Here is a 24,894-nt window from a genome sequence, read left to right on the forward strand (position 1 = left end):
TCTAGCATCGCTCTTCTGAACCTCAGTGTTGTAGCCAAATTTTTTTTTTTTTTCAGTTCCTTGAAGGTGCCAGGCTCACTTGATTTACCGCTTCCCCTTCCTGGAAACTACCTGCCTCCACCAATCCCCTTTACACACACTTGAAACATATCCTTTAGACCCTAGCTTAAATACTTTGCTAGGGAATCATTCCTTGCCTTCAAATATCAGTTGAAGTCAGATTAGTGTGTTATTACAAAACCTTATTCCTTCCCTTCATATAAATAAGGTGTGTCTGTTTTTAAATATTCACTCATTTTTATAAATATTTGATTCATGTCTATTTCCTCTGCTAGAGTGCAAGACACAAGAGAGCAGTCACCATGCCTACCATGGTGACCACCGATGAAAGGAATCAGTGCTTGACTTCAAAGAAAGAGCCTCAGAAATGGCTACCGATGTTTCTAGGTTCCACATAAGGCAGCAGGCTCACAGATTACTCACTCCTGACCTAGGAAGGTAATGAAAAATTCTCTTTTTGTTCACTCTTTTACCTCTGTTACCCAGCACAATCCCTGGGACATAGCAAGAACATAGCAAGTACTCGCTTAAAAAAAAAAAAAGAAGAAAGAAAAGAAAAGAAAAATGGAAGGCAGATACTTTATTTTTTTTTTTATGAAATTTATTGACAAATTGGTTTCCATACAACACCCAGTGCTCATCCCAAAAGGTGCCCTCCTCAATACCCATCACCCACCCTCTCCTCCCTCCCCCCCCCCCATCAAACCTCAGTTTGTTCTCAGTTTTTAAGAGTCTCTTATGCTTTGGCTCTCTCCCATTCTAACCTCTTTTTTTTTTTCCTTCCCCTCCCCCATGGGTTCCTGTTAAGTTTCTCAGGATCCACATAAGAGTGAGACCATATGGTATCTGTCTTTCTCTGTATGGCTTATTTCACTTAGCATCACACTCTCCAGTTCCATCCATGTTGCTACAAAAGGCCATATTTCATTTTTTCTCATTGCCACGTAATATTCCATTGTGTATATAAACCACAATTTCTTTATCCATTCATCAGTTGATGGACATTTAGGCTCTTTCCATAATTTGGCTATTGTTGAGAGTGCTGCTATGAACATTGGGGTACAAGTGGCCCTATGCATCAGTACTCCTGTATCTCTTGGATAAATTCCTAGCAGTGCTATTGCTGGGTCATAGGGTAGGTCTATTTTTAATTTTCTGAGGAACCTCCACACTGTTTTCCAGAGCGGCTGCACCAATTTGCATTCCCACCAACAGTGCAAGAGGGTTCCCGTTTCTCCACATCCTCTCCAGCATCTATAGTCTCCTGATTTGTTCATTTTGGCCACTCTGACTGGCGTGAGGTGATACCTGAGTGTGGTTTTGATTTGTATTTCCCTGATAAGGAGCGACGCTGAACATCTTTTCATGTGCCTCTTGGTCATCCGGATGTCTTCTTTAGAGAAGTGTCTATTCATGTTTTCTGCCCATTTCTTCACTGGGTTATTTGTTTTTCGGGTGTGGAGTTTGGTGAGCTCTTTATAGATTTTGGATACTAGCCCTTTGTCCGATATGTCATTTGCGAATATCTTTTCCCATTCCGTTGGTTGCCTTTTAGTTTTGTTGGTTGTTTCCTTTGCTGTGCAGAAGCTTTTTATCTTCATAAGGTCCCAGTAATTCACTTTTGCTTTTAATTCCCTTGCCTTTGGGGATGTGTCGAGTAAGAGATTGCTACGGCTGAGGTCAGAGAGGTCTTTTCCTGCTTTCTCCTCTAAGGTTTTGATGGTTTCCTGTCTCACATTTAGGTCCTTTATCCATTTTGAGTTTATTTTTGTGAATGGTGTGAGAAAGTGGTCTAGTTTCAACCTTCTGCATGTTGCTGTCCAGTTCTCCCAGCACCATTTGTTAAAGAGGCTGTCTTTTTTCCATTGGATGTTCTTTCCTGCTTTGTCAAAGATGAGTTGGCCATACGTTTGTGGGTCTAGTTCTGGGGTTTCTATTCTATTCCATTGGTCTATGTGTCTGTTTTGGTGCCAATACCATGCTGTCTTGATGATGACAGCTTTGTAGTAGAGGCTAAAGTCTGGGATTGTGATGCCTCCTGCTTTGGTCTTCTTCTTCAAAATTCCTTTGGCTATTCGGGGCCTTTTGTGGTTCCATATGAATTTTAGGATTTCTTGTTCTAGTTTCGAGAAGAATGCTGGTGCAATTTTGATTGGGATTGCATTGAATGTGTAGATAGCTTTGGGTAGTATTGACATTTTGACAATATTTATTTTTCCAATCCATGAGCAGGGAATGTCTTTCCATTTCTTTAAATCTTCTTCAATTTCCTTCATAAGCTTTCTATAGTTTTCAGCATACAGATCCTTTACATCTTTGGTTAGATTTATTCCTAGGTATTTTATGCTTCTTGGTGCAATTGTGAATGCGATCAGTTTCTTTATTTGTCTTTCTGTTGCTTCATTGTTAGTGTATAAGAATGCAACTGATTTCTGTACATTGATTTTGTATCCTGCAACTTTGCTGAATTCATGTATCAGTTCTAACAGACTTTTGGTGGAGTCTATCGGATTTTCCATGTATAATATCATGTCATCTGCAAAAAGCGAAAGCTTGACTTCATCTTTGCCAATTTTGATGCCTTTGATTTCCTTTTGTTGTCTGATTGCTGATGCTAGAACTTCCAGTACTATGTTAAACAGCAGCGGTGAGAGTGGGCATCCTTGTCATGTTCCTGATCTCAGGGAAAAAGCTCTCAGTTTTTCCCCGTTGAGGATGATGTTAGCTGTGGGCTTTTCATAAATGGCTTTTATGATCTTTAAGTATGTTCCTTCTATCCCGACTTTCTCAAGGGTTTTTATTAAGAAAGCGTGCTGGATTTTGTCGAAGGCCTTTTCTGCATCGATTGACAGGATCATATGGTTCTTCTCTTTTTTTTTGTTAATGTGTGTATCACGTTGATTGATTTGCGAATGTTGAACCAGCCCTGCATCCCAGGAATGAATCCCACTTGATCATGGTGAATAATTCTTTTTATATGCCGTTGAATTCGATTTGCTAGTATCTTATTGAGAATTTTTGCATCCATATTCATCAGGGATATCGGCCTGTAGTTCTCTTTTTTTACTGGGTCTCTGTCTGGTTTAGGAATCAAAGTAATACTGGCTTCATAGAATGAGTCTGGAAGTTTTCCTTCCCTTTCTATTTCTTGGAATAGCTTGAGAAGGATAGGTATGATCTCTTCTTTAAATGGCTGGTAGAATTCCCTTGGGAAGCCATCTGGTCCTGGACTCTTATTTGTTGGGAGATTTTTGATAACCGATTCAATTTCTTCGCTGGTTATGGGTCTGTTCAAGCTTTCTATTTCCTCCTGATTGAGTTTTGGAAGCGTGTGGGTGTTTAGGAATTTGTCCATTTCTTCCAGGTTGTCCAGTTTGTTGGCATATAATTTTTCATAGTATTCCCTGATAATTGTTTGTATCTCTGAGGGATTGGTTGTAATAATTCCATTTTCATTCATGATTTTATCTATTTGGGTCATCTCCCTTTTCTTTTTGAGAAGCCTGGCTAGAGGTTTGTCAATTTTGTTTATTTTTTCAAAAAACCAACTCTTGGTTTTGTTGATCTGCTCTACAGTTTTTTTAGATTCTATATTGTTTATTTCTGCTCTGATCTTTATTATTTCTCTTCTTCTGCTGGGTTTAGGCTGCCTTTGCTGTTCTGCTTCTAGTTCCTTTAGGTGTGCTGTTAGATTTTGTATTTGGGATTTTTCTTGTTTCTTGAGATAGGCCTGGATTGCAATGTATTTTCCTCTCAGGACTGCCTTTGCTGCATCCCAAAGCATTTGGATTGTTGTATTTTCATTTTCGTTTGTTTCCATATATTTTTTAATTTCTTCTCTAATTGCCTGGTTGACCCACTCATTCGTTAGTAGGGTGTTCTTTAACCTCCACGCTTTTGGAGGTTTTCCAGACTTTTTTCTGTGGTTGATTTCAAGCTTCATAGCATTGTGGTCTGAAAGTAAGCATGGTATAATTTCAATTCTTGTAAACTTATGAAGGGCTGTTTTGTGACCCAGTATATGATCTATCTTGGAGAATGTTCCATGTGCACTCGAGAAGAAAGTATATTCTGTTGCTTTGGGATGCAGAGTTCTAAATATATCTGTCAAGTCCATCTGATCCAATGTCTCATTCAGGGCCCTTGTTTCTTTATTGACCGTGTGTCTAGATGATCTATCCGTTTCTGTAAGTGGGGTGTTAAAGTCCCCTGCAATTACCACATTCTTCTCAATAAGGTTGCTTATGTTTATGAGTAATTGTTTTATATATTTGGGGGCTCCGGTATTCAGTGCATAGACATTTATAATTGTTAGCTCTTCCTGATGGATAGACCCTGTAACTATTATATAATGTCCTTCTTCATCTCTTGTTACAGCCTTTAAAGTCTAGTTTGTCTGATATAAGTATGGCTACTCCAGCTTTCTTTTGGCTTCCAGTAGCATGATAAATAGTTCTCCATCCCCTCACTCTCAATCTAAAGGTGTCCTCAGGTCTGAAATGAGTCTCTTGTAGACAGCAAATAGATGGGTCTTGTTTTTTTATCCATTCTGATACCCTATGTCTTTTGGTTGGCACATTTAATCCATTTACATTCAGTGTTATTATAGAAAGATACGGGTTTAGAGTCATTGTGATGTCTGTATGTTTTATGCTTGTAGTGACGTCTCTGGGACTTTGTCTCACAGGGTCCCCCTTAGGATCTCTTGTAGGGCTGGTTTAGTGGTGACAGATTCCTTCAGTTTTTGTTTGTTTGGGAAGACCTTTATCTCTCCTTCTATTCTAAATGACAGACTTGCTGGATAAAGGATTCTTGGCTGCATATTTTTTCTGTCTAGCACCCTGAAAATCTCGTGCCAATTCTTTCTGGCCTGCCAAGTTTCAAAAGAGAGATCAGTCACGAGTCTTATAGGTCTCCCTTTATATGTGAGGGCACGTTTACCCCTTGCTGCTTTCAGAATTTTCTCTTTATCCTTGTATTTTGCCAGTTTCACTATGATATGTCGTGCAGAAGATCGATTCAAGTTACGTCTGAAGGGAGTTCTCTGTGCCTCTTGGATTTCAATGCCTTTTTCCTTCCCCAGTTCAGGGAAGTTCTCAGCTATTATTTCTTCAAGTACCCCTTCAGCACCTTTCCCTCTCTCTTCCTCCTCTGGGATACCAATTATGCGTATATTATTTCTTTTTAGTGTATCACTTAGTTCTCTAATTTTCCCCTCATACTCCTGGATTTTTTTATCTCTCTTTTTCTCAGCTTCCTCTTTTTCCATAACTTTATCTTCTAGTTCACCTATTCTCTCCTCTGCCTCTTCAAGCCAAGCCGTGGTGGTTTCCATTTTGTTATGCATTTCGTTTAAAGCGTTTTTCAGCTCCTCGTGACTGTTCCTTAGTCCCTTGATCTCTGTAGCAAGAGATTCTCTGCTGTCCTGTATACTGTTTTCAAGCCCAGCGATTAATTTTATGACTATTATTCTAAATTCACTTTCTGTTATGTTATTTAAGTCCTTTTTGATCAGCTCATTAGCTGTTGTTATTTCCTGGAGATTCTTCTCAGGGGAATTCTTTCGCTTGGTCATTTTGGATAGTCCCTGGTGTGGTGAGGACCTGCAGGGCACTTCCCCTGTGCTGTGGTGTATAACTGGAGTTGGTGGGCGGGGCCGCAGTCAGACCTGATGTCTGCCCCCAGCCCACCGCTGGGGCCACAGTCAGACTGGTGTGTGCCTTCTCTTCCCCTCTCCTAGGGGCGGGATTCACTGTGGGGTGGCGTGGCTCGTCTGGGCTACTTGTACCCTGCCAGGCTTGTGATGCTGGGGATCTGGCGTATTAGCTGGGGTGGGTAGGCAAGGTGCACGGGGGCAGGAGGGGCAGGCTTAGATCGCTTCTCCTTAGGTGATCCACTTCAGGAGGGGCCCTGTGGCAGCGGGAGGGAGTCAGATCCGCTGCCGGAGGTTTGGCTCCGCAGAAGCGCAGAATTGGGTGTTTGCGCGGAGCGAGCAAGTTCCCTGGCAGGAACTGGTTCTCTTTGGGATTTTGGCTGGGGAATGGGCGGGGGAGATGGCGCTGGCGAGCGCCTTTGTTCCCCACCAAACTGAGCTCTGTTGTCAGGGGGCTCAGCAGCTCTCCCTCCCTTTGTCCTCCAGCGGAAGGCAGATACTTTAGAAGGAGATGTAATAAAGTCCTCCAGGACTGAATATTGTACATAAATTACTAATCTCAGTTATTTAGCCAAGGTATTTAAAATCAGTTAAATGGCATCACTGCTTACAAATCAGACTCTCTGTGCATTGATATCCCAGAACCCTCAAAAGTGAAGGACGAGTTTATGACCTGTGGTGACATTGCTGAGGGACAAGTTGAGCCTCTGAGAGAGAATCAAATTAATTTACAACAGACTGTACTTTTCAGAATATTGTCCTTCATAAGCCATGCTATCTTTTAGAATCCCTAAGCATGTGTTCTGACCTAACTTTGTTTTTCTTCAAACCTTTTAACAGAAAGACTTATAAAAGTCTTTTAAAGTTAGACAAACTCTAACTTACAATACAGTTCATAGAATTAAGCCAACACACGTAAAAAATATTCTACGAGGAGTATTTTCAGAGCACTAACTCAAAGTGATAAAAACACGTCCCTCTCTTATTACACTAAATCAAGGACTTCTCTTTCTAGTTTGCCCCATCTACATCTCTTAACTGAAGACCACTGGGTATCTATTTGGAGGCTCTGGATGGTGCTTGAGCACACTGGAATGAAAGAGATTAAGGCATTGTAATGGTGGAGAAAAAAGGAGTGGAATAAACATGCAACACTAACAAGTCTAGGCAAATAAACTATGGACCAGACCTAGCTCCAGTGAAAGCCCTCAAGGATTCTTCTCAGATCCCTGCCAGGTTTGTTCCCCCTTATATGGAGTCCATATACCTGTTTTTCTCTCTTAAAACTTTTCCCATTCTAACAGAATTCCTCTGGGCGCAGCACAAAACATAATAATGGTCCACGTTTTCTGAAGCACACATGGAATTCTTATTATGTGCAGAGATTACTTGTGCTGCTGTTAAAGTGCCTCTTGTATTTATCTTTTTATCCTTTATTATTTCTTCTCTCTTCCTCCTTCTCTGCCCACTTCTCTTCCTCTCCCCCTTCCTTTTAAAAATTCAACTAGTTTAAGAGCAGATCGTATCACGTGCAAAGAACCTAAGAGAGAATCATGAAAATTTCAAGGCAAATGGGAGCCCAGCATTCCAGAGTAATTCAAACCAAAGGTGAAATAAGGCAGAGAATTCAAGCATGGTTTCCTCTAGCACTGAGGAAAGTGACAGAATGAGAAGAAAGAAACATTAAAGCTGTGGCATTGTCGCCACAGAATTCCTTCCAACTCTGCCCTTTTAGATACCAGTCTAGATTAGCTACATGTCAGGGCACAGTAATGGGAAATGTAGAGAGAAATTAGGATATCAAAAGGGAAAAGGGGGTTGAGGGGAAAAGAGGAGGTTTGGAGGCAGTAGTCAACACTAATTACTGGGAGGTGATCACGGACAAATGCAGAGGGGGTCTATATAATTTAGGAGTAGCAAATATATGCAGCACAGCTATCTCAGGAGGTATCTCTGGGCCGAAGAAATAAAGACAGAAAATAAGCCAAAAAAGAAAGCACATAGGATAATAAATATAGAAAACCTGAGGGGCACAACTCAAATGATCCTAGTTAAGATCCAATTCAGTCAACATCTGTGAGTGCTATGGATTGTTCTTCAAGGTGGTCTAGCCTCACGCACATCAAGGTGGAAAGATTATATTCTAAAGCTAGTTGTATTAGGTCTAGTAATACCAAAATGGATGTCTTTCAGTTGTTTTAATAGAAATAGTCTATGACTTAGAAAAATGGGTGCCTTAATTTTTTTAACCTGTCACCCTCCCAACTCTGCCCCCTAGCCTTCTTGTATCGTCTCTGAAAATTTCTGAGGAACGCCGAGTATTACATTTTTACCCATCTATATATAATTAGTTACAACGCTATTTTATCAGAACTATGGAATTCTTTCCAATGGTCACAGCAGTGGCCTATCAATACAATCCTTTAGCTGGTCACAAGTGGTGTGTGTATACAACATATGTGATCATATATATGGTGATATATTATAATATCAGGTGTCACAAGCCTTTCTACATCTGTAGTCACCGCAATTTCACTGAATCATAAGCAATTAACATGGGTGACTAATATATGTCAAATGCTCAGTTGGAGCAGTTCAAGAATTTTCTTTTTGTCATTTAATGATAGAGAAGAAGATAACATTGTTAAAGACTGGCAGTCTAAAGCAGTAACCTGAGGAAATGACATTTTCCTGGGATAAAAAAATACAATTCACACAAAAAGAGAAGAAAACAGAGATAAGGCTGTAAGAAACTGTGTTACAGGTTAGGTAAGAGAAATGATGTTTAGAACAACCTTGGGCTGATAAAGCTATTTAAGCCCACACTGATTGGATCCTTAGACATGTCAGACTATTGGCCCCTAACAATCACATAGAAAAGGCAGGGATTTCATGATTTCACGGGTACAATGAATGCCTCAAGTATTATTTGCAGTTGTGTGTGTGCGTGTATGTGTGTGTGTGTGTGTGTGTGTGTGTGTATACACATGTATGTATCACAATCAGAACAATAAATTGTTCTATTTTTCCTTAATGTTGATGTTTTGGTATATGTACATATTGCTTCATTGAAAATGTTCTCTTTTCTTTCTTTTTTTTTTTTTTACAATAAAACATCATTGCTCCCAATTAGGAACAAAAGATAAAAATACAAAAACACCCACCTTACCCTTTGTTACTATGTACTGGTTATATTCTCAAGCACACAATTACTATGACTCAAGTTGAATGAGGGCTTGCTTCTCCAATAAAACTTCCAAAACTTAAATACCCTTCTATGCCCTCATCAAGACTATAACTGAAGTTTTCTAGGAAAAAAAATATACTGAAGGTGTTCAATTTCTCATTATTTGATTGAATCCTTGTGTGTGTGTTTTTTAGTTTTGTCCTCTTCCCAGCTCTAGGTTATTTTTTATTAACGTTTATTTTTGAGAAAGAGAGAGACACAGACTGTGTGTGTGTGTGTGTGTGTGTGTGTGTGTGTGTGTGTGTGTACATGAGTTGGGGAGGGGCAGAGAGGGAGGGAGACAGAATCCAAAGCAGGCTTTGCACTGTGGACACAAAAGCCCAGGACTCAAACCCACAAACAGTGAGATCGTGACCTGAGCTGAAGTTGGATGCTTAACCCACTGAGCCACCCAGGCAACCCCGCTTGATTTCTGAAGAGGGCATAAATAATATCTCCCGACCACTCCTCTAATACATATTATTCAATTACAATTTTTTTTTAAAAAAGCAGCCTTTGGGGAAATACATGAATGCAGATTTTTTTATTATATAATATTGTGAACAGTGCATAGTTAATGAAAGGGAAATGTGCACAAAAGGGACATAATTTGAATTAAATTAATATACTCCATTGTAAATATGTGTAATATACAAAATACATTATAAATTTTCTAAATATTTTCTGAGTTGAAGTTAATTATTTTGAATGATAACATTAGTGTATTAAAGAAAAATAACCTGACCTTAAGCTGTTCTTCCAAAGCAGCAGTTGCTTGGTCTCCACCAGATTCATCGACCACCACCACCATGTGAGTGAGAGAATTGACCCTGACTTGTTCCTGTTCTAGGTCTTCTTGAAGCACCTGAAAGATAAAAATAAAAACAAAAATAAAAATAATAATGGTAATTAAAATAATAGTTCCCTGAACTGAATGCCAAAAACATTTCTCCCCAACTGTGTGGGATTTGTTTTTCATCTTTTAGGTAAGGTAAGGTTTTCTTAAACAAAAACCATTCCAAACATATTTTCTGCTATGGTGCTCAGCAAAACTGGCATACATTTACTGTCAACTGTTGGAAACACAGAGGGAACATCTGTTGAGAAAGGTATGGTAGGATGTTCTACACCTTATCCCACCTTCACTCATTTTTTGAAGGACTTTTCTCCTAAAATTACCGGCTGCCTCTGGCATCATCATTGTCTCCCTCTCTACTGAAGTTCTCCCTTATCAACACACACAAAACAAACTCTCTCGACCCAACAAACCCTTTCTACTACTGCTTTATCATTTTGTTCCTCTTCACTGAAAAATATTTCGTTGTCTACACTTACTCTTTCCATTTCCTTACCCTACTATTCTCTTTGCCAACTATCCCACTGAAACATCTCCTGTAATGGTTGCCATCAACCTCCAGGTCCTCAAATCCATTCTTCTTTCATTCTCTTCTCGTGAGTGCCATGTATCACTCTTCCGTGATTATCCTTGCACCTCACTGAGTCCTGCTTTTTAACTCCTTTACTGGTTCCTTCTCATCTGCTCAACTACAAATCAGATGTCAATTTTCTGTATAAAAACCAATGGAGTCACACTTCATTAAGAGGGAAAATACAAATTATTTATCTCCTTAAACAGTATAGTACCTGCCTAGCTCTCTAATCTAGTTGCATACCATTCTTGCCCTCTGATACTATGTTTCAGCCACAATAGTCTTCTCTTCCATCATGTGTCAAGTCCTTGGCTTCACCTAAAGCGTTATCCCTCCATCTCTCTAAATAACATCTTCTTAATGTTCAAGACTCATTTTAAGTGTCACTTGCCCAGAGAGGCTTTTCATGAAGATGCTATGTACATTTCCTTCTCATTTACTCTAAATCTCTGTAATTTTTTTAATACAACAATTTCACAACTCAGTATTTTCTTGTATATTAGCTTAGTCATTTATTGTCTGTCTCTACTTACTGGAATAGAAGAGCCACTAGAACAGACATGTCCCTTGTCCTTCTCACTACAGACTCCAAGCAACTGAAGATCAATAAACTTTTTGAATGAATGGTGCCAGGTGGAGGGATAAGGGCAATACACACAGATGAATGTGGATAAAGATTACAATCTAAAAGGAGGGATTCGTTTTTCTAAACTGTAATCATAATTACACTGACATCACATATAACCACAGAACAGTATTTTAATTTTTCAAGCATCATAGTGTACAAGGTTTTTTTTGGTAAAGATAAACAGGGTATAGAGAGTAATAAAATAAATAGAGAGGAAATATAGAAGAAGTCAACAGGGAAGGATGCTCCAATGCCTCCAGGACCTTGTCACGCTACACTAACGGTTATTAAAAAAATCCCTAAATGCATATGCAAAATGTCTGGCCATCTAGTTTGCTCCCTGAAATACTTTATTGTATACTATAAGAATGGAGGAGCAGGTTTGGGATAAGATCTGTTGTTTTCTGGACAATCGGCACTCCCTGCCTGGGAAACAATGATGTTTGGTACCTACCATAGTAGCCCTTAGTTATGCATGCCCTGTGGTGGATGTAAGGGAATTTATTGGGATTGGTCACACCACAAACTCAAATGCATGCACATTTTTACCCTAGGACTTTCATTTTTTGAGTCTCTTTCATTTTCAGAGCACTATAAAATCACTTACTTTTAGTTTCTCTCTCTAGAGTTTTATGCTATATTTTCAAGTGAAGCAATTTAGAATAAAATGACTCTGCATTTATTTTGTGTGTGGAGTCTATACTGCCTATCATGCCTCTGACATTCCAGAGCTTACACTGGTTAATAAAACTCTTTCTGCCATGAGGCCGAAAATGGAAACATTAACATTCAGAGTTGTCCTTGAAAGTCATGTTGAGCCTGTGTTTTCTGAGTTATATAAGGCAGGACTGGGAACATTTCAAATGTGTCCTCCAGGAATTTTAAGAATAATTAAAATAATATTTTGGTAGCTGATATATGATAAGTTGATGTCTTTAACTTGGCCAATTCTTTTCCCCTATCATTCAAGTATGAGAGTATATATAATTACATGTATTAAAAACTGAGAAATAATGCTATACTGCTCACATTTTTACATCTAAATTTTTTTCCCACTGTTTTAATATATTTTAGAAAAGGAACTTGAGAATATCATTGTTTGATCTGTGAAGTGCTAATTTTAAACTCAGGTCTAGTCTTTCTAAAGCACATGTGATCAAATGCATTATTTATTTTCTCCATTGCTTTGATTTCTGATTTTGTTTTGCTTATCTAGTTGCTTTTTAATCAGAAATTATATTCTTGACATATGCATCAAGGGTTTACTTCTTATGCTTTTGCAAAAGTGCTAACACAAAAAAATCACGAAAGAGAGTTGAGAGTTGATAGCTTGAAAATCAAACAGAAAAACTACCTGGATTTGTAGTGAGTAAAGAGAAATAAAGGAACATGGGAAAGGTACTCCATAGTGGCTGAAATTCTGGAAGAGTGCATAGCACTGGAGTGGATCAGCGTAGACTATTTGATTTAAGTTAATTCCAGTGTGTCTTTTTCCCTTCTATGACTTTTTCAAATCACATCTCTTCTTTTACCCATAATCAGGAATTAAAACAAAAAGGGTTCCACTGACTTTTTTGAGCATACTCAAAAGCCTCAAGACAGAAGCTATTGCAACATTGTAATCATCCTTCCTATTTCCTCAGATGTTGCCTCTGAAAATAAATAGAATGCATACCACAGTATTTGCTAATGCCCCCAGTATCAGCAAAAGACAAAAGACTATAAAATATCCAATGTCTAGAGTTCATTTTTTTTTAAAGTTGATTCTTAGAAGTAGCAAAATGTCACATACAAAAAGGTGAGATTAAAAAGTTAAAATTTTTTTGCCCACCTACGTATCCATGAATAAAGGTGTTGAACGCTGGCAGAAACTATGCCCTTCTGCTTCCCTCTTTGAAAAAAACACAGATTCTCAAACTACTATTTTTAAAAATACATTAAAAATGTTAAGCTACTTTAAAATTAATTTTAATTATTTACTTCTTATGTATTTGAATTTCTCATAGCTGGATTTATACAATAGATATTTATAACAGATTCGCTAATTAATCCTGAAATAGGAGCCAAATTATTCCAAATATTGATGTATCCCCAGAGATATATGCTAACATTTTTGCCTGTCAGAAGATAATAGCTTCAAATTAAAATGCTGTAATATACGATTGTTAAAGTATGTTTTTCTTTATTAAAAGTGTATAAATTATTTATATACATATAAGTACATGCTAGGTATTTTATTATGCATTTCTTGGCACTATTTTCATTAAAGTACTCCTTTTGTTACACTTACCACATTAAAAAAATATTGTCATGCTCCTAATTAAATTTCTATACCATTATTAGATAGATACAAATGTCAGCAATGTTTGTTCTCTAATGTCAACTAACAATCTTTATTTTTCCTTATGACAAGAGAAAAGGCCAACAGTGAAATGTAACATTAAAAATGCTTAGATTCGACAAACAGATTTTGTTATACCTCTGTAAGTAATTCTATTTCTTATAAATTATTCTGTAGTTAAAGGTCCTGACCAAATTTGTTATTCCCTTAGTACATATTCACAGTTTTGTGATTTAAATATGACTTTTCTTCCATTCTCTTCAAATGTCATCAGTGGTAGTAAATTCTTCTTTCCCTGACCCATGTCAAGTTGGTTTTCTTTTTTTTTTTTCAACGGTTATTTATTTTTGGGACAGAGAGAGACAGAGCATGAACGGGGGAGGGGCAGAGAGAGAGGGAGTCACAGAATCGGAAACAGGCTCCAGGCTCTGAGCCATCAGCCCAGAGCCCGACGCGGGGCTCGAACTCACGGACCGCGAGATCGTGACCTGGCTGAAGTCGGACGCTTAACCGACTGCGCCACCCAGGCGCCCCTCAAGTTGGTTTTCAAAAACTGGCTTAGAACAATCACTGGAGAAGAGTCATTTCAAGTGTTTGCTTCAGACGTCAGCAATTTAACTCTTTATTAGTACACATATGAAATAATGCATGGAAAATAAAAGAATGGAAATATGTAAGGCTAGGGAATTATTAGATATGATATCTACAGGTGAAGATGAACAATTAATAGAAATGTAGAGAAACAGAATGCAAAAAAAAACAAGGTCAGTCTCTTATATTCTCCCTAGGAAGCTATCTATATATTATTTCTCTTGGACACCGTAAATGCTCCACAACATGGAATACAAAAGGGCCGTGGCTGCAAATGTATATAGTTTACTTTATTACTCCTTCTACTTCAGTAATGAGCCAACAGATAATTGCCAATACCAGGTCCTACACGCACACACATAAACACACACATCTAGAAACAACACAGATTATGGACTATGCATGGATTCCCAGCCCATCTACTGCCCCTTACAGATTACTTTAAATAAATATAATTAAAAGATGTTTAATAAAATATTAGGTTTAAGTAATTTTTACTTTTTTAGTTTAGCCAAAAATATGTTCGTGGCAAGAAGGACTGATGAAAACAAAACTTTCATCAAACATAAAATTTGCAAAAAAATCTTAAGAAACTAGAAGAGTTTCTACAAACATGGTCTAAGTCCAATATCTAGGAAAGTAATATTTTAAAAAGTCCACCTCGGGGGCGCCTGGGTGGCTCAGTCGGTTAAACATCCGACTTCAACTCAGGTCATGATCTCGCAGTTTGTGAGTTTGAGCTCCTCCTCAGGCTCTGCACAGACAGCTCAGAGCCTAGAGACTGACCGCTTCAGAATCTGTGTTTCCCTCTCTTTCTGGCCTTCCCTTGTTCATACTCTGTCTCTCTCAAAAATAAACAAACATTAAAAAAATTAAAAAAAAATAAAAAGTCTACCACGAAAGCAAAAAAAAAATCCCTAGACACTTATGAACAATTAGCTAATGCAATACATGTGGATATGAATTGATTTTGTTTTCAAATAAAAACATCCTGGCTGAATCGGAAATTTTATGATTTCCTAAGAAATGATAAGAATGTAGGCAATTTAATCTTCTCTTTACCTTTTCTCTTATGGCCATTCTTATTTCTTTCTTTCTATCAGCTCTGCACTGGCCTAGGCTCTATATCTCCTGCTTCCCCGAATGAAATGATCTGGAAATGGTTTGCCATTTTATTTTCAGTTCAATATTCACTTAGATAAGCCTAACTGGTCCCAGTATGGTCTAGTTCTTCAGGAGGATCTATTTATAGTATGTAATTTTATAGTACACTTGCTGAATACTTTTGAAAAGCTACCTCAACAGGTCTTTCTAGAAGACCTTCTACTTTTATATCCACTTACTAAGTATGAATGCACAATTATATTAGTTTTTATATCAGAACCCACTGTTTTTACTTTTTTGTTAGAAAAAAATGTTTCAGCCAACTACAAAGCTACCAAAGAGGGTAGCCCTAAAGACCATTTCAATGAAGACATTAGAAAGATTTTAAAAACCTAAACTTTCCAGTTGCAAAAAAGGAGGCTCAATAAATATGAAAAATTGTTTTAAATAGAGCTGACAATTAATGTACCCGGCCTCATTCAGACTATAAGTGGGATTAGGGTATGGTATGAATGACAGACTCATAAAAATACATGTATGTTTAAAGGTGTAGGATCTGAAGTTAGATTTCCTAGGTTTGATTCTTGGATGCATTGCTAACAAGCTATGTGACCTTGAGAAATATTCTAACTATACCATGCCTCAGCTTACTAATTTTCAAATTGGGAAGATAGGAGTACCTATCTCTCTAGTTGGATAGGAAACCTGAATATAATTGTTTAGCACATTGCCTGGCACACAGTATAAACTCAATAAACAGTAATAGCTAGTTAATACTAAAAAGTACTCACATTTTGGCACATTCAGAACAAAGACTTTAATTTTAATTTTTTTTGAGACAGACAGAGAGAGCGAGCAGGGGAGGGCTAGACAGAGAGGGAGAAAGAGAATCCCAAGCAAGCTACATGGTTAGCACAGAGCCCAGTGTGGGGCTCAAACTCACGAACTATGAGATCATGACCTGAGCTGAAACCAAGAGTCGGACACTTAACCTACTAAGCCACCCAGGTGCTCTCAAAACAAACACCTTAAACCATACCGCAAGAACTCAAGAGACACCTAATTCACCCTCATCTAATTCATGCTGTCTATCATCCTCTAATAGGTATTATGAGTACAGAAAGGGATGTGGTTTTGGAAATCCAAGAACTGAAGTTACAGCTAACTTTTAGGATCTGGAAATATACAAAATAATTTTTAAATCCATAAGTAAGTCTTTAACTCCCAAATTATTTACAAGATATTAATATCAGTAGTTTTAAAGTAACTGATGTAGTAAGCTCATTGCTAAAAAATGAGCTTGATCAGAAAAGCTTTATCATGGCACATGAAGGACATACCCTAATCAATAAATAGTACTCAATTGTCATGCTTTTCCTTCTTCCTCTATAACCCATGTAAGCATGCATGTATCCATACATCCTGCCTATAGTTACACCACTGAAATCAGAAGTTAGATCAAGGTGAACACCAAGAAAATCTAATGAATAATTACAAAATGCCTTTAGCCTGACAATAATTAATGCAAAAGAAGAGGAATATTGGGAGAGAGGGGTGGGGTAGAAGTTTGCAGGGGCAGCACAGAGGAAGTGATATGCATTGATTGGCTAATAGCAAACAGATGTGATATTGAAGTCTACTGATAGATAGCAAGAGAATACTCTTGCTCAAACATTACTGCCATTCTCATCATAAACCTATTTTGTTCTATGCCCCCTTTGTAGTTCGTCTTGCCCTAATTTTCATGAAAGAGCTGCAGGACTAATGCTGAAAAATCATTTCCTTAACCATTTTAATTCTGAGCATTTCAGACCGGGCCACCACTAATGTGTTGTCTTTCCCAATGCTTACTCTGAGTTTGAGGACTTATATGCAGTCTCTCCATCTCTTCCACCTAGATATTCCCAAGCCAGGGAAACCAAGCACCACAATTCCCCCTATCTTTGCTACTCTCTGCATTTGCTCTAACCTCTAGGATAGCCACTGGTGTCAAACTTGCTTGGAATCTAATAAAAGAGGTGAGAGAGGCAGGTCAAGTTGAAAAGCCACAGTGTGCCAATTACTAGTTAAGTTGCCTTAGGCAACTCTTTAGCCTCACTGAGCATATTTATTTAACAGAGAATTAAGGATTTGAATCTTTCCAAGAGGTTTAGAACTGGAATTAAATGAGAAAATACATTAGAATCAGCTACCACAATGCTTACAGTTGGTACATGGGGAGGAAATGGTTATTTTCTTCTATTTCTGACATCATCACCATATCATTCAATTCTTCGACTAAGATCTATGGAAATAGCCCCTCTGGGCATCAGTATGTATTGCCAAAACTTTTGACAATCACATCACATATCTTCTTTTTTTTTTTTTTCCAACGTTTATTTATTTTTGGGACAGAGAGAGACAGAGCATGAACGGGCGAGGGGCAGAGAGAGAGGGAGACACAGAATCGGAAACAGGCTCCGGGCTCTGAGCCATCAGCCCAGAGCCCGACGCGGGGCTCGAACTCACGGACCGCGAGATCGTGACCTGGCTGAAGTCGGACGCTTAACCGACTGCGCCACCCAGGCGCCCCATCACATCACATATCTTCTAATTACTAAATATTCTCAGTGTACTGAAACTACAGAATGTCATATAAAAATGTCTGATATAGTAGTTTTTTCATTCTCACTAGATGTGATCTAGACCTTTAATTGATAATTGATTCTCAAATATTATCCATGGGGCACCTGGGTGGCTCAGTCAGTTGAGTGTCCGACTTGCTATCAGCTCAGGTCAGGATCTCGCCAGCGTGGGACGGAGCCCTGTGTCGGGCTCCCTGCTGAGCAGAGCCTGCTTGGGATTCTCTCTCTCCATCTCTCTCTGACTGTTCCCTGCTCAGTCTCTCTCTCTCTCTCTCTCTCAAAATAAGTAAACTTTAAAATAAATGAATGATGGGGCGCCTGGGTGGCTCAGTCAGTTGAGCGTCCGACTTCGGCTCAGGTCATGATCTCACAGCTCGTGAGTTCGAGCCCCGCGTCAGGCTCTGTGCTGACAGCTCAGAGCCTGGAGCCTGCTTTCAGTTCTGTGTCTCCCTGTCTCTGCCCCTCCCCCACTCATGCTCTGTCTCTTTCTCTCAAAAATAAATAAACATTAAAAAATTTAAAAAAAACAAAATGAATGAATGAATGAATAAATAAATAGTATCCAGTATAAATTATCTCTGCAATATGTAGTTCCATTGAATAACAGAGGACTACCAGTTGTACCACTAGAAATCCTTTGTTCATAACAAAACTATTAAACATAAAATTATTGTATACTGTAGTTACCAATTTTATATTCCTTAGACACAGCGCCACATTCAACCTTATTTTTAATAGGAGAATGGATTTATGGTCTTGCATTTTGTTATAAGATATATAAATATATTTTTCAAGAATAATTATTCTCTTAAAACTCATATTATCTTATCTTTTGTGGCTTTCTTATGAAAAAGTTTCCCCTAAATGCATTCTAAAATGTTTTATATATGTAAATAATTCATTTACATTATTAATGTTGCATTACCTATTCAAGGGAACTGAAATTAATTGGCATTGGTTCAGAAAAACAGATACTTTACATGAGACTAACTCCTTAAGTGACAGAGTCCCCTATTTTCCTTTATGCTCCCCAGAGCCAGAAACTTTTAATAAAGAGGAATTATAGGAGAAATTAAAAATAAAAAAAAATAAACCTAGTGTCTCAAAGATTAGGGTATCTTGGATAGTTATATTTCAGTAGATGTACTGATGTATTTATTTATTTGTTTTTACTTTAGAGAGATAAAGCGAGAGCAGGGGAGAGGGGCAGAGGGAGAGAAAGAGAATCTCAAGCAGGCTCCATGCTGAGAGTGGAGCCTGAAGCTGGACTCAATCCCACACCACTGGGATCGTGACCTGAGCCAAGATCAAGAGTCGGACGCTCAAGTGACTGAGCCCCTCAGTCACCCCAATGCACTGATGTACTTTAAAACAAGGCCATGATATCTTGAGCAATGTAATGGTATTGAATCAGCATTCAGTGATTTTTATGAACCAATTAGTAATCTATTAGCTGGAATCACTTGATTTGTTAAAAAAAAAAAAAAAAAAAGAACATGAGCATGGATTTCATTATTGTTGTTGTTGTTATTGTTATTTTAATTTAATTAATGGATTATCTAGTATATAAAGTTATCCTTGGAATCTGGTGCTTGTTTACAGCTTGTTGATGGGAAATTAGATGCTTTCTCAACTAGATTTCTTTTTAAATTTTTTTAATGTTTATTTTTTTTTGAGAGAGAGAGAGACAGAATGTGAGTGGGAGGGGGTCAGAGAGAGGGAGACACGGAATCCGAACCAGGCTCTAGGCTCTAAGCTGTCAGCACAGTGCCCACTTCAGGCTTTGAACTCATGAACGGTGAGATCAGACCTGAGCCGAAGTCAGACACTCAACTGATTGAGCCAACCAGGCACCCCTCTCAACCAGATTTTAAAAAATTAAAACTGAGTATCATACATATACGACTCTGTAGACCATAAAGTGTGATACTGCCCTTTTCCACTTTAGCTTGCCACTTCCATATATCAAAAGAATATTATTATCACACAAATTAATTTTATTTGGTTTGGAGTCGTATCTTATAATAACACTTAAGGCCATTCATATATTTACGGGTACCAGGTATTATTATATGTGTTTTTTATGTAATTATGTTTCCAATGTTTTTATCATTCCTATAAAGTAGATATCATCATTATCATTAACATCATCCTCATTTCATAGTTGGGGCAACTGAGGCACAAAATCGTTAGGTAACTTATGCAAAGCTATTCAGCTCACAAGTGACAGGAGCTATGTTTTAATCCTAATCAATATGACTGCAGGGTCTATAATGTATTGCTTCGGTATAAGAGATATTAATATAACTTAAATAAGCTTAAGAGATAGATACATCTGTTTTCTATAACTATACAACATAAGGCAAATAAACAGAAACTTAAACTCTTGTGTGTAAGTGTATGTGCATGTGTGTGCACTCAGTTGACTTCCAGGTTTTAGCCCTCCGGTGACACTTGAATTAAACCTATTATATTTTATTTATTTATTTTCTTAATATAGTTTGTTGTCAAATTGGCTAATATACAGTATGTAAAGTGTGCTCTTGGTTTATGGGGTAGATTCCTGGGGTTCACTGCTAAACCTATAATATTTTATTTTATTTTTTATTTTTTTTTCAACGTTTATTTATTTTTGGGACAGAGAGAGACAGAGCATGAACGGGGGAGGGGCAGAGAGAGAGGGAGACACAGAATCGGAAACAGGCTCCGGGCTCTGAGCCATCAGCCCAGAGCCCGACGTAGGGCTCGAACTCACGGACCGCGAGATCGTGACCTGGCTGAAGTCGGACGCTTAACCGACTGCGCCACCCAGGCGCCCCAAAACCTATTATATTTTAAAGGCCACTACTACAAAGCTAGCTTTAAAAATATACACACAGGGGCGCCTGGGTGGCGCAGTCGGTTAAGCATCCGACTTCAGCCAGGTCACGATCTCGCGGGGTCCGTGAGTTCGAGCCCCCCGTCGGGCTCTGGGCTGATGGCTCAGAGCCCGGAGCCTGTTTCCGATTCTGTGTCTCCCTCTCTCTCTGACCCTCCCCCGTTCATGCTCTGTCTCTCTCTGTCCCAAAAATAAATAAACGTTGAAAAATTAAAAAAAAATACACATATATAGACAATAGTTAGGTCCTAGTATATGTTCTTCCTCTTTGAAAGTAGGGTTAAGATTGGGTTATCTTAGCAATAAATGTTCATCAGAACAGTGTTTCATGTCTTAGCTTCTTTCATTACCTTTCCTCTCAGAAATCTTTCCTATCTTGGAACATATTTCTTTCCCTCTTAGAACATATTTGTATTGAGATGGTCATGGGATCTTCTCCCACGTGAGAGAATACATGTTTTTCTCCCATGGTTCCTATTCTGTGTCCCTTGAGGGTCAAGTAAGGTCTATATGGAACGTAAAAAAAGAAAAAGTGTAATGTCTCTAGGCCCTCTCTCTCCTTTCTTAGTAAGAATCTGGGGAAAAAGATTAAGTTGTAAGGCCAGCTTTATTTTTTTAATATATGAAATTTATTGTCAAATTGGTTTCCATACAACACCCAGTGCTCATCCCAAAAGATGCCCTCTTCAATACCCATCACCTACTAAGGCCAGCTTTAAAAAAGGGCCAACCAGAACTAATTTAGCCTATGATTGAGACCAGAGGGCAAAAAGTCCTTAAAGTTTCTATCAGGTTATGGCACAAAAACAGACACATAGACCAATGGAATGGAATAGAAACCCCAGAACTAGACCCACAAACGTATGGCCAACTCATCTTTGACAAAGCAGGAAAGAACATCCAATGGAAAAAAGACAGCCTCTTTAACAAATGGTGCTGGGAGAACTGGACAGCAACATGCAGAAGGTTGAAACTAGACCACTTTCTCACACCATTCACAAAAATAAACTCAAAATGGATAAAGGACCTAAATGTGAGACAGGAAACCATCAAAACCTTAGAGGAGAAAGCAGGAAAAGACCTCTCTGACCTCAGCCGTAGCAATCTCTTACTCGACACATCCCCAAAGGCAAGGGAATTAAAAGCAAAAGTGAATTCCTGGGACCTTATGAAGATAAAAAGCTTCTGCACAGCAAAGGAAACAACCAACAAAACTAAAAGGCAACCAACGGAATGGGAAAAGATATTCGCAAATGACATATCGGACAAAGGGCTAGTATCCAAAATCTATAAAGAGCTCACCAAACTCCACACCCGAAAAACAAATAACCCAGTGAAGAAATGGGCAGAAAACATGAATAGACACTTCTCTAAAGAAGACATCCGGATGGCCAACAGGCACATGAAAAGATGTTCAGCGTCGCTCCTTATCAGCAGAATACAAATCAAAACCACACTCAGGTATCACCTCACGCCAGTCAGAGTGGCCAAAATGAACAAATCAGGAGACTATAGATGCTGGAGAGGATGTGGAGAAACGGGAACCCTCTTGCACTGTTGGTGGGAATGCAAATTGGTGCAGCAGCTCTGGAAAGCAGTGTGGAGGTTCCTCAGAAAATTAAAAATAGACCTACCCTATGACCCAGCAATAGCACTGCTAGGAATTTATCCAAGGGATACAGGAGTACTGATGCATAGGGCCACTTGTACCCCAATGTTCATAGCAGCACTCTCAACAATAGCCAAATTATGGAAAGAGCCTAAATGTCCATCAACTGATGAATGGATAAAGAAATTGTGGTTTATATACACAATGGAATATTACGTGGCAATGAGAAACAATGAAATATGGCCTTTTGTAGCAACGTGGATGGAACTGGAGAGTGTGATGCTAAGTGAAATAAGCCATACAGAGAAAGACAGATACCATATGCTTTCACTCTTATGTGGATCCTGAGAAACTTAACAGGAACCCATGGGGGAGGGGAAGGAAAAAAAAAAAGAGGTTAGAATGGGAGAGAGCCAAAGCATAAGAGACTCTTAAAAACTGAGAACAAACTGAGGGTTGATGGGGGGGTGGGAGGGAGGAGAGGGTGGGTGATGGGTATTGAGGAGGGCACCTTTTGGGATGAGCACTGGGTGTTGTATGGAAACCAATTTGTCAATAAATTTCATAAAAAAAATTCTATCAGGTTAAATGTGACTCACACCACCAGAATTTTGCACATAAATTTAAGAACAGAGTCTTATGATTACAGACAGTATAGTTTGTCCAGCTGGTGGAGTCTGCATATATTCCTCATGAACTGACCATCCTGTGGCAGGTATCCAGCTAAAAATGTGATTCCATCAAATGGACTTCCTTTTCTGCATAAGCAAGGGTTACAAGTTTCATTTCAACACACATACCTAAGTATGACTCCTGGTGGCATCTTCTGCGCTATTTATGAAGATGCCAGGGTTACAACCATTAACATATTTTAACAGGAAATGAAACAGGGATAGAAGAACAAATGTGAGAGGTAGTGAGAGGGCATCAGGGATTATATCTCCACATAAACTGCTTTATGGATGTTTTCCTTCCTCACCTGTAAGTTGTTTCCTTGCCCCTACTCACAATTTTTTTTCTTTATTTAACTTGTCAGATTTATGTGTCTGCAAGGAAGGAAGCAATGATCAGGCTTCCGTGTGGAAGAGAACTAGTCAAAATAATTTAAAGCATCTGCTACAAAAAAAAAACATTTATTGAGCATCAATTATGTACTAAGTATTTGGCTAGGCAGTGGAGAAATCAGAAGAGGTCTATCTGGTTCTCTGGTTGTAGCATAGTATTTTTTCCTGATTATATTGTTTATTTTTACTGTGATAGCCATCAAACATTCATTAATCACTTATAAGGGTAAAAGGAAATAAATTGGAATTTCATAGCAGTAATTAATAATGTACTTATAATCTTACTAAAGATTGAGGAGAGCTAACTAGACACTAAAAGCACTACTTGATTCCATGGCATTCTGAGGCTTTTCAGAATCTGCCTCCTCCTTCCAAATACTGCATTTCTACTTAATACTGTCTATTCTTTTCTTACCCAATTTTGGCTTCCTAATTGCCCAGTCTCACAATCTATTATTTCAAGCCCTTTGCTCATTTCCTACATTTAGTCCCGCTGCTTGTGCTGTTGATTTCCAAAATGTTCCTTATACCTATTAACAATTTTCACTGACATGACTCCATTCAGGTTCTATATACTGTCTGCACTACCTTCCTAACATATCTTCTGGCCTCCTATTCATCTGTGCTCTGGTTTATCTTATAAGACATATCTTCCTAAAAAATTAAGATAAATTTTCCTAAACAACCACTCTTTAGTTTCTCATCAATACTAGCTACCTATTACTGATAGTGTAACTCCAAATGCCTGAGTCTTGAGTTCAAGACCCTTCATGATCAGGTTGTATGTAGTCTTTTAGCACTGAAGATAGTGCAACACATGATCCAGGCAAGTGACATACACCCTACATTTCTGCCACGTCATTTCCTTTGCTCAAAGAAGTCACTGTTTTTAATATTCTCAAGTCATTTGCCATATTCTGCCTTGTACAACGGTCACTTGTTTTCTGTGTCTTTATCTGCTGTACTAACATGTGACTTTCCTGAGAAAGATTCCATATATATAGTCAATCTCTATATTCTTCACAGCATATAATGCTTTAATGAGGTTTGTTCAATGATATGGAACAGAATGCGATGGGATAAAATGAAATGCCAAGTCCTTTAGCCGGATTACACTTAAAACTTCCCCATTATATGCACATCTAGATCATTTTAAAGGTCACCAGAAGAGGGTATTTTACAATCTTGGCAACCCAAATGCTTGAGATTAACTAAGCTGCAAGCAAAGGATAAGTGACTGAGCTTCTAAAAGACTATTTAATTTGTATTCATCAGTAGTTAACACGGAACATTCAACGAAGTAGGAGTGTAGAGCACATGTCATATTTACATCTGCAGATTCTAATAACTAGTATGGTAAGGATTTTGTTGACGCTGTTACTAAGCCATTGTAGGTAAAAACAAAAAGTCTAAATCTCTCAGAAGAATTGGAAACTTGGCCAGTAAACTAAGCCTTCAACTACATCTCAGTCTGACTGTGCTTTGAGACAAAAGGTTCCTCAGTCAAATACTTTCCTTTTGATGAAAAGACCCCCCCCAAAAGAGCAAACTTCCTTCCCATTAATCAAGGTCCAAGCCCACAACACACTATGACTCCTCAATAATACTGTCACTCCTTCAAGGGAAACCCTCATTCCTTATCAACATCATAGTCTGTCCCTTAAGACAAAAATAACCCACCAGAAT

The 24,894-nt window shown here is 38.4% G+C and overlaps 1 protein-coding gene across 6 annotated transcripts in view; it reads right to left on the reverse strand.

Moving 5' to 3' along the window:
• DMD (dystrophin) overlaps positions 1–24,894 on the reverse strand; it is a 2,018,590-nt gene that overhangs the window by 1,421,568 nt on the left and 572,128 nt on the right. For all 6 annotated transcript variants that reach the window (XM_043570319.1, XM_043570321.1, XM_043570317.1 and 3 more), the window contains exon 13: positions 9,685–9,804. In XM_043570319.1, coding sequence (XP_043426254.1) covers positions 9,685–9,804 — 120 coding nt within the window. The remainder of the gene's footprint in view (positions 1–9,684; positions 9,805–24,894) is intronic.

Source organism: Prionailurus bengalensis, chromosome X (genome assembly GCF_016509475.1).
Source record: "Prionailurus bengalensis isolate Pbe53 chromosome X, Fcat_Pben_1.1_paternal_pri, whole genome shotgun sequence".
NCBI classification, from domain to species: Eukaryota; Metazoa; Chordata; class Mammalia; order Carnivora; family Felidae; genus Prionailurus; species Prionailurus bengalensis.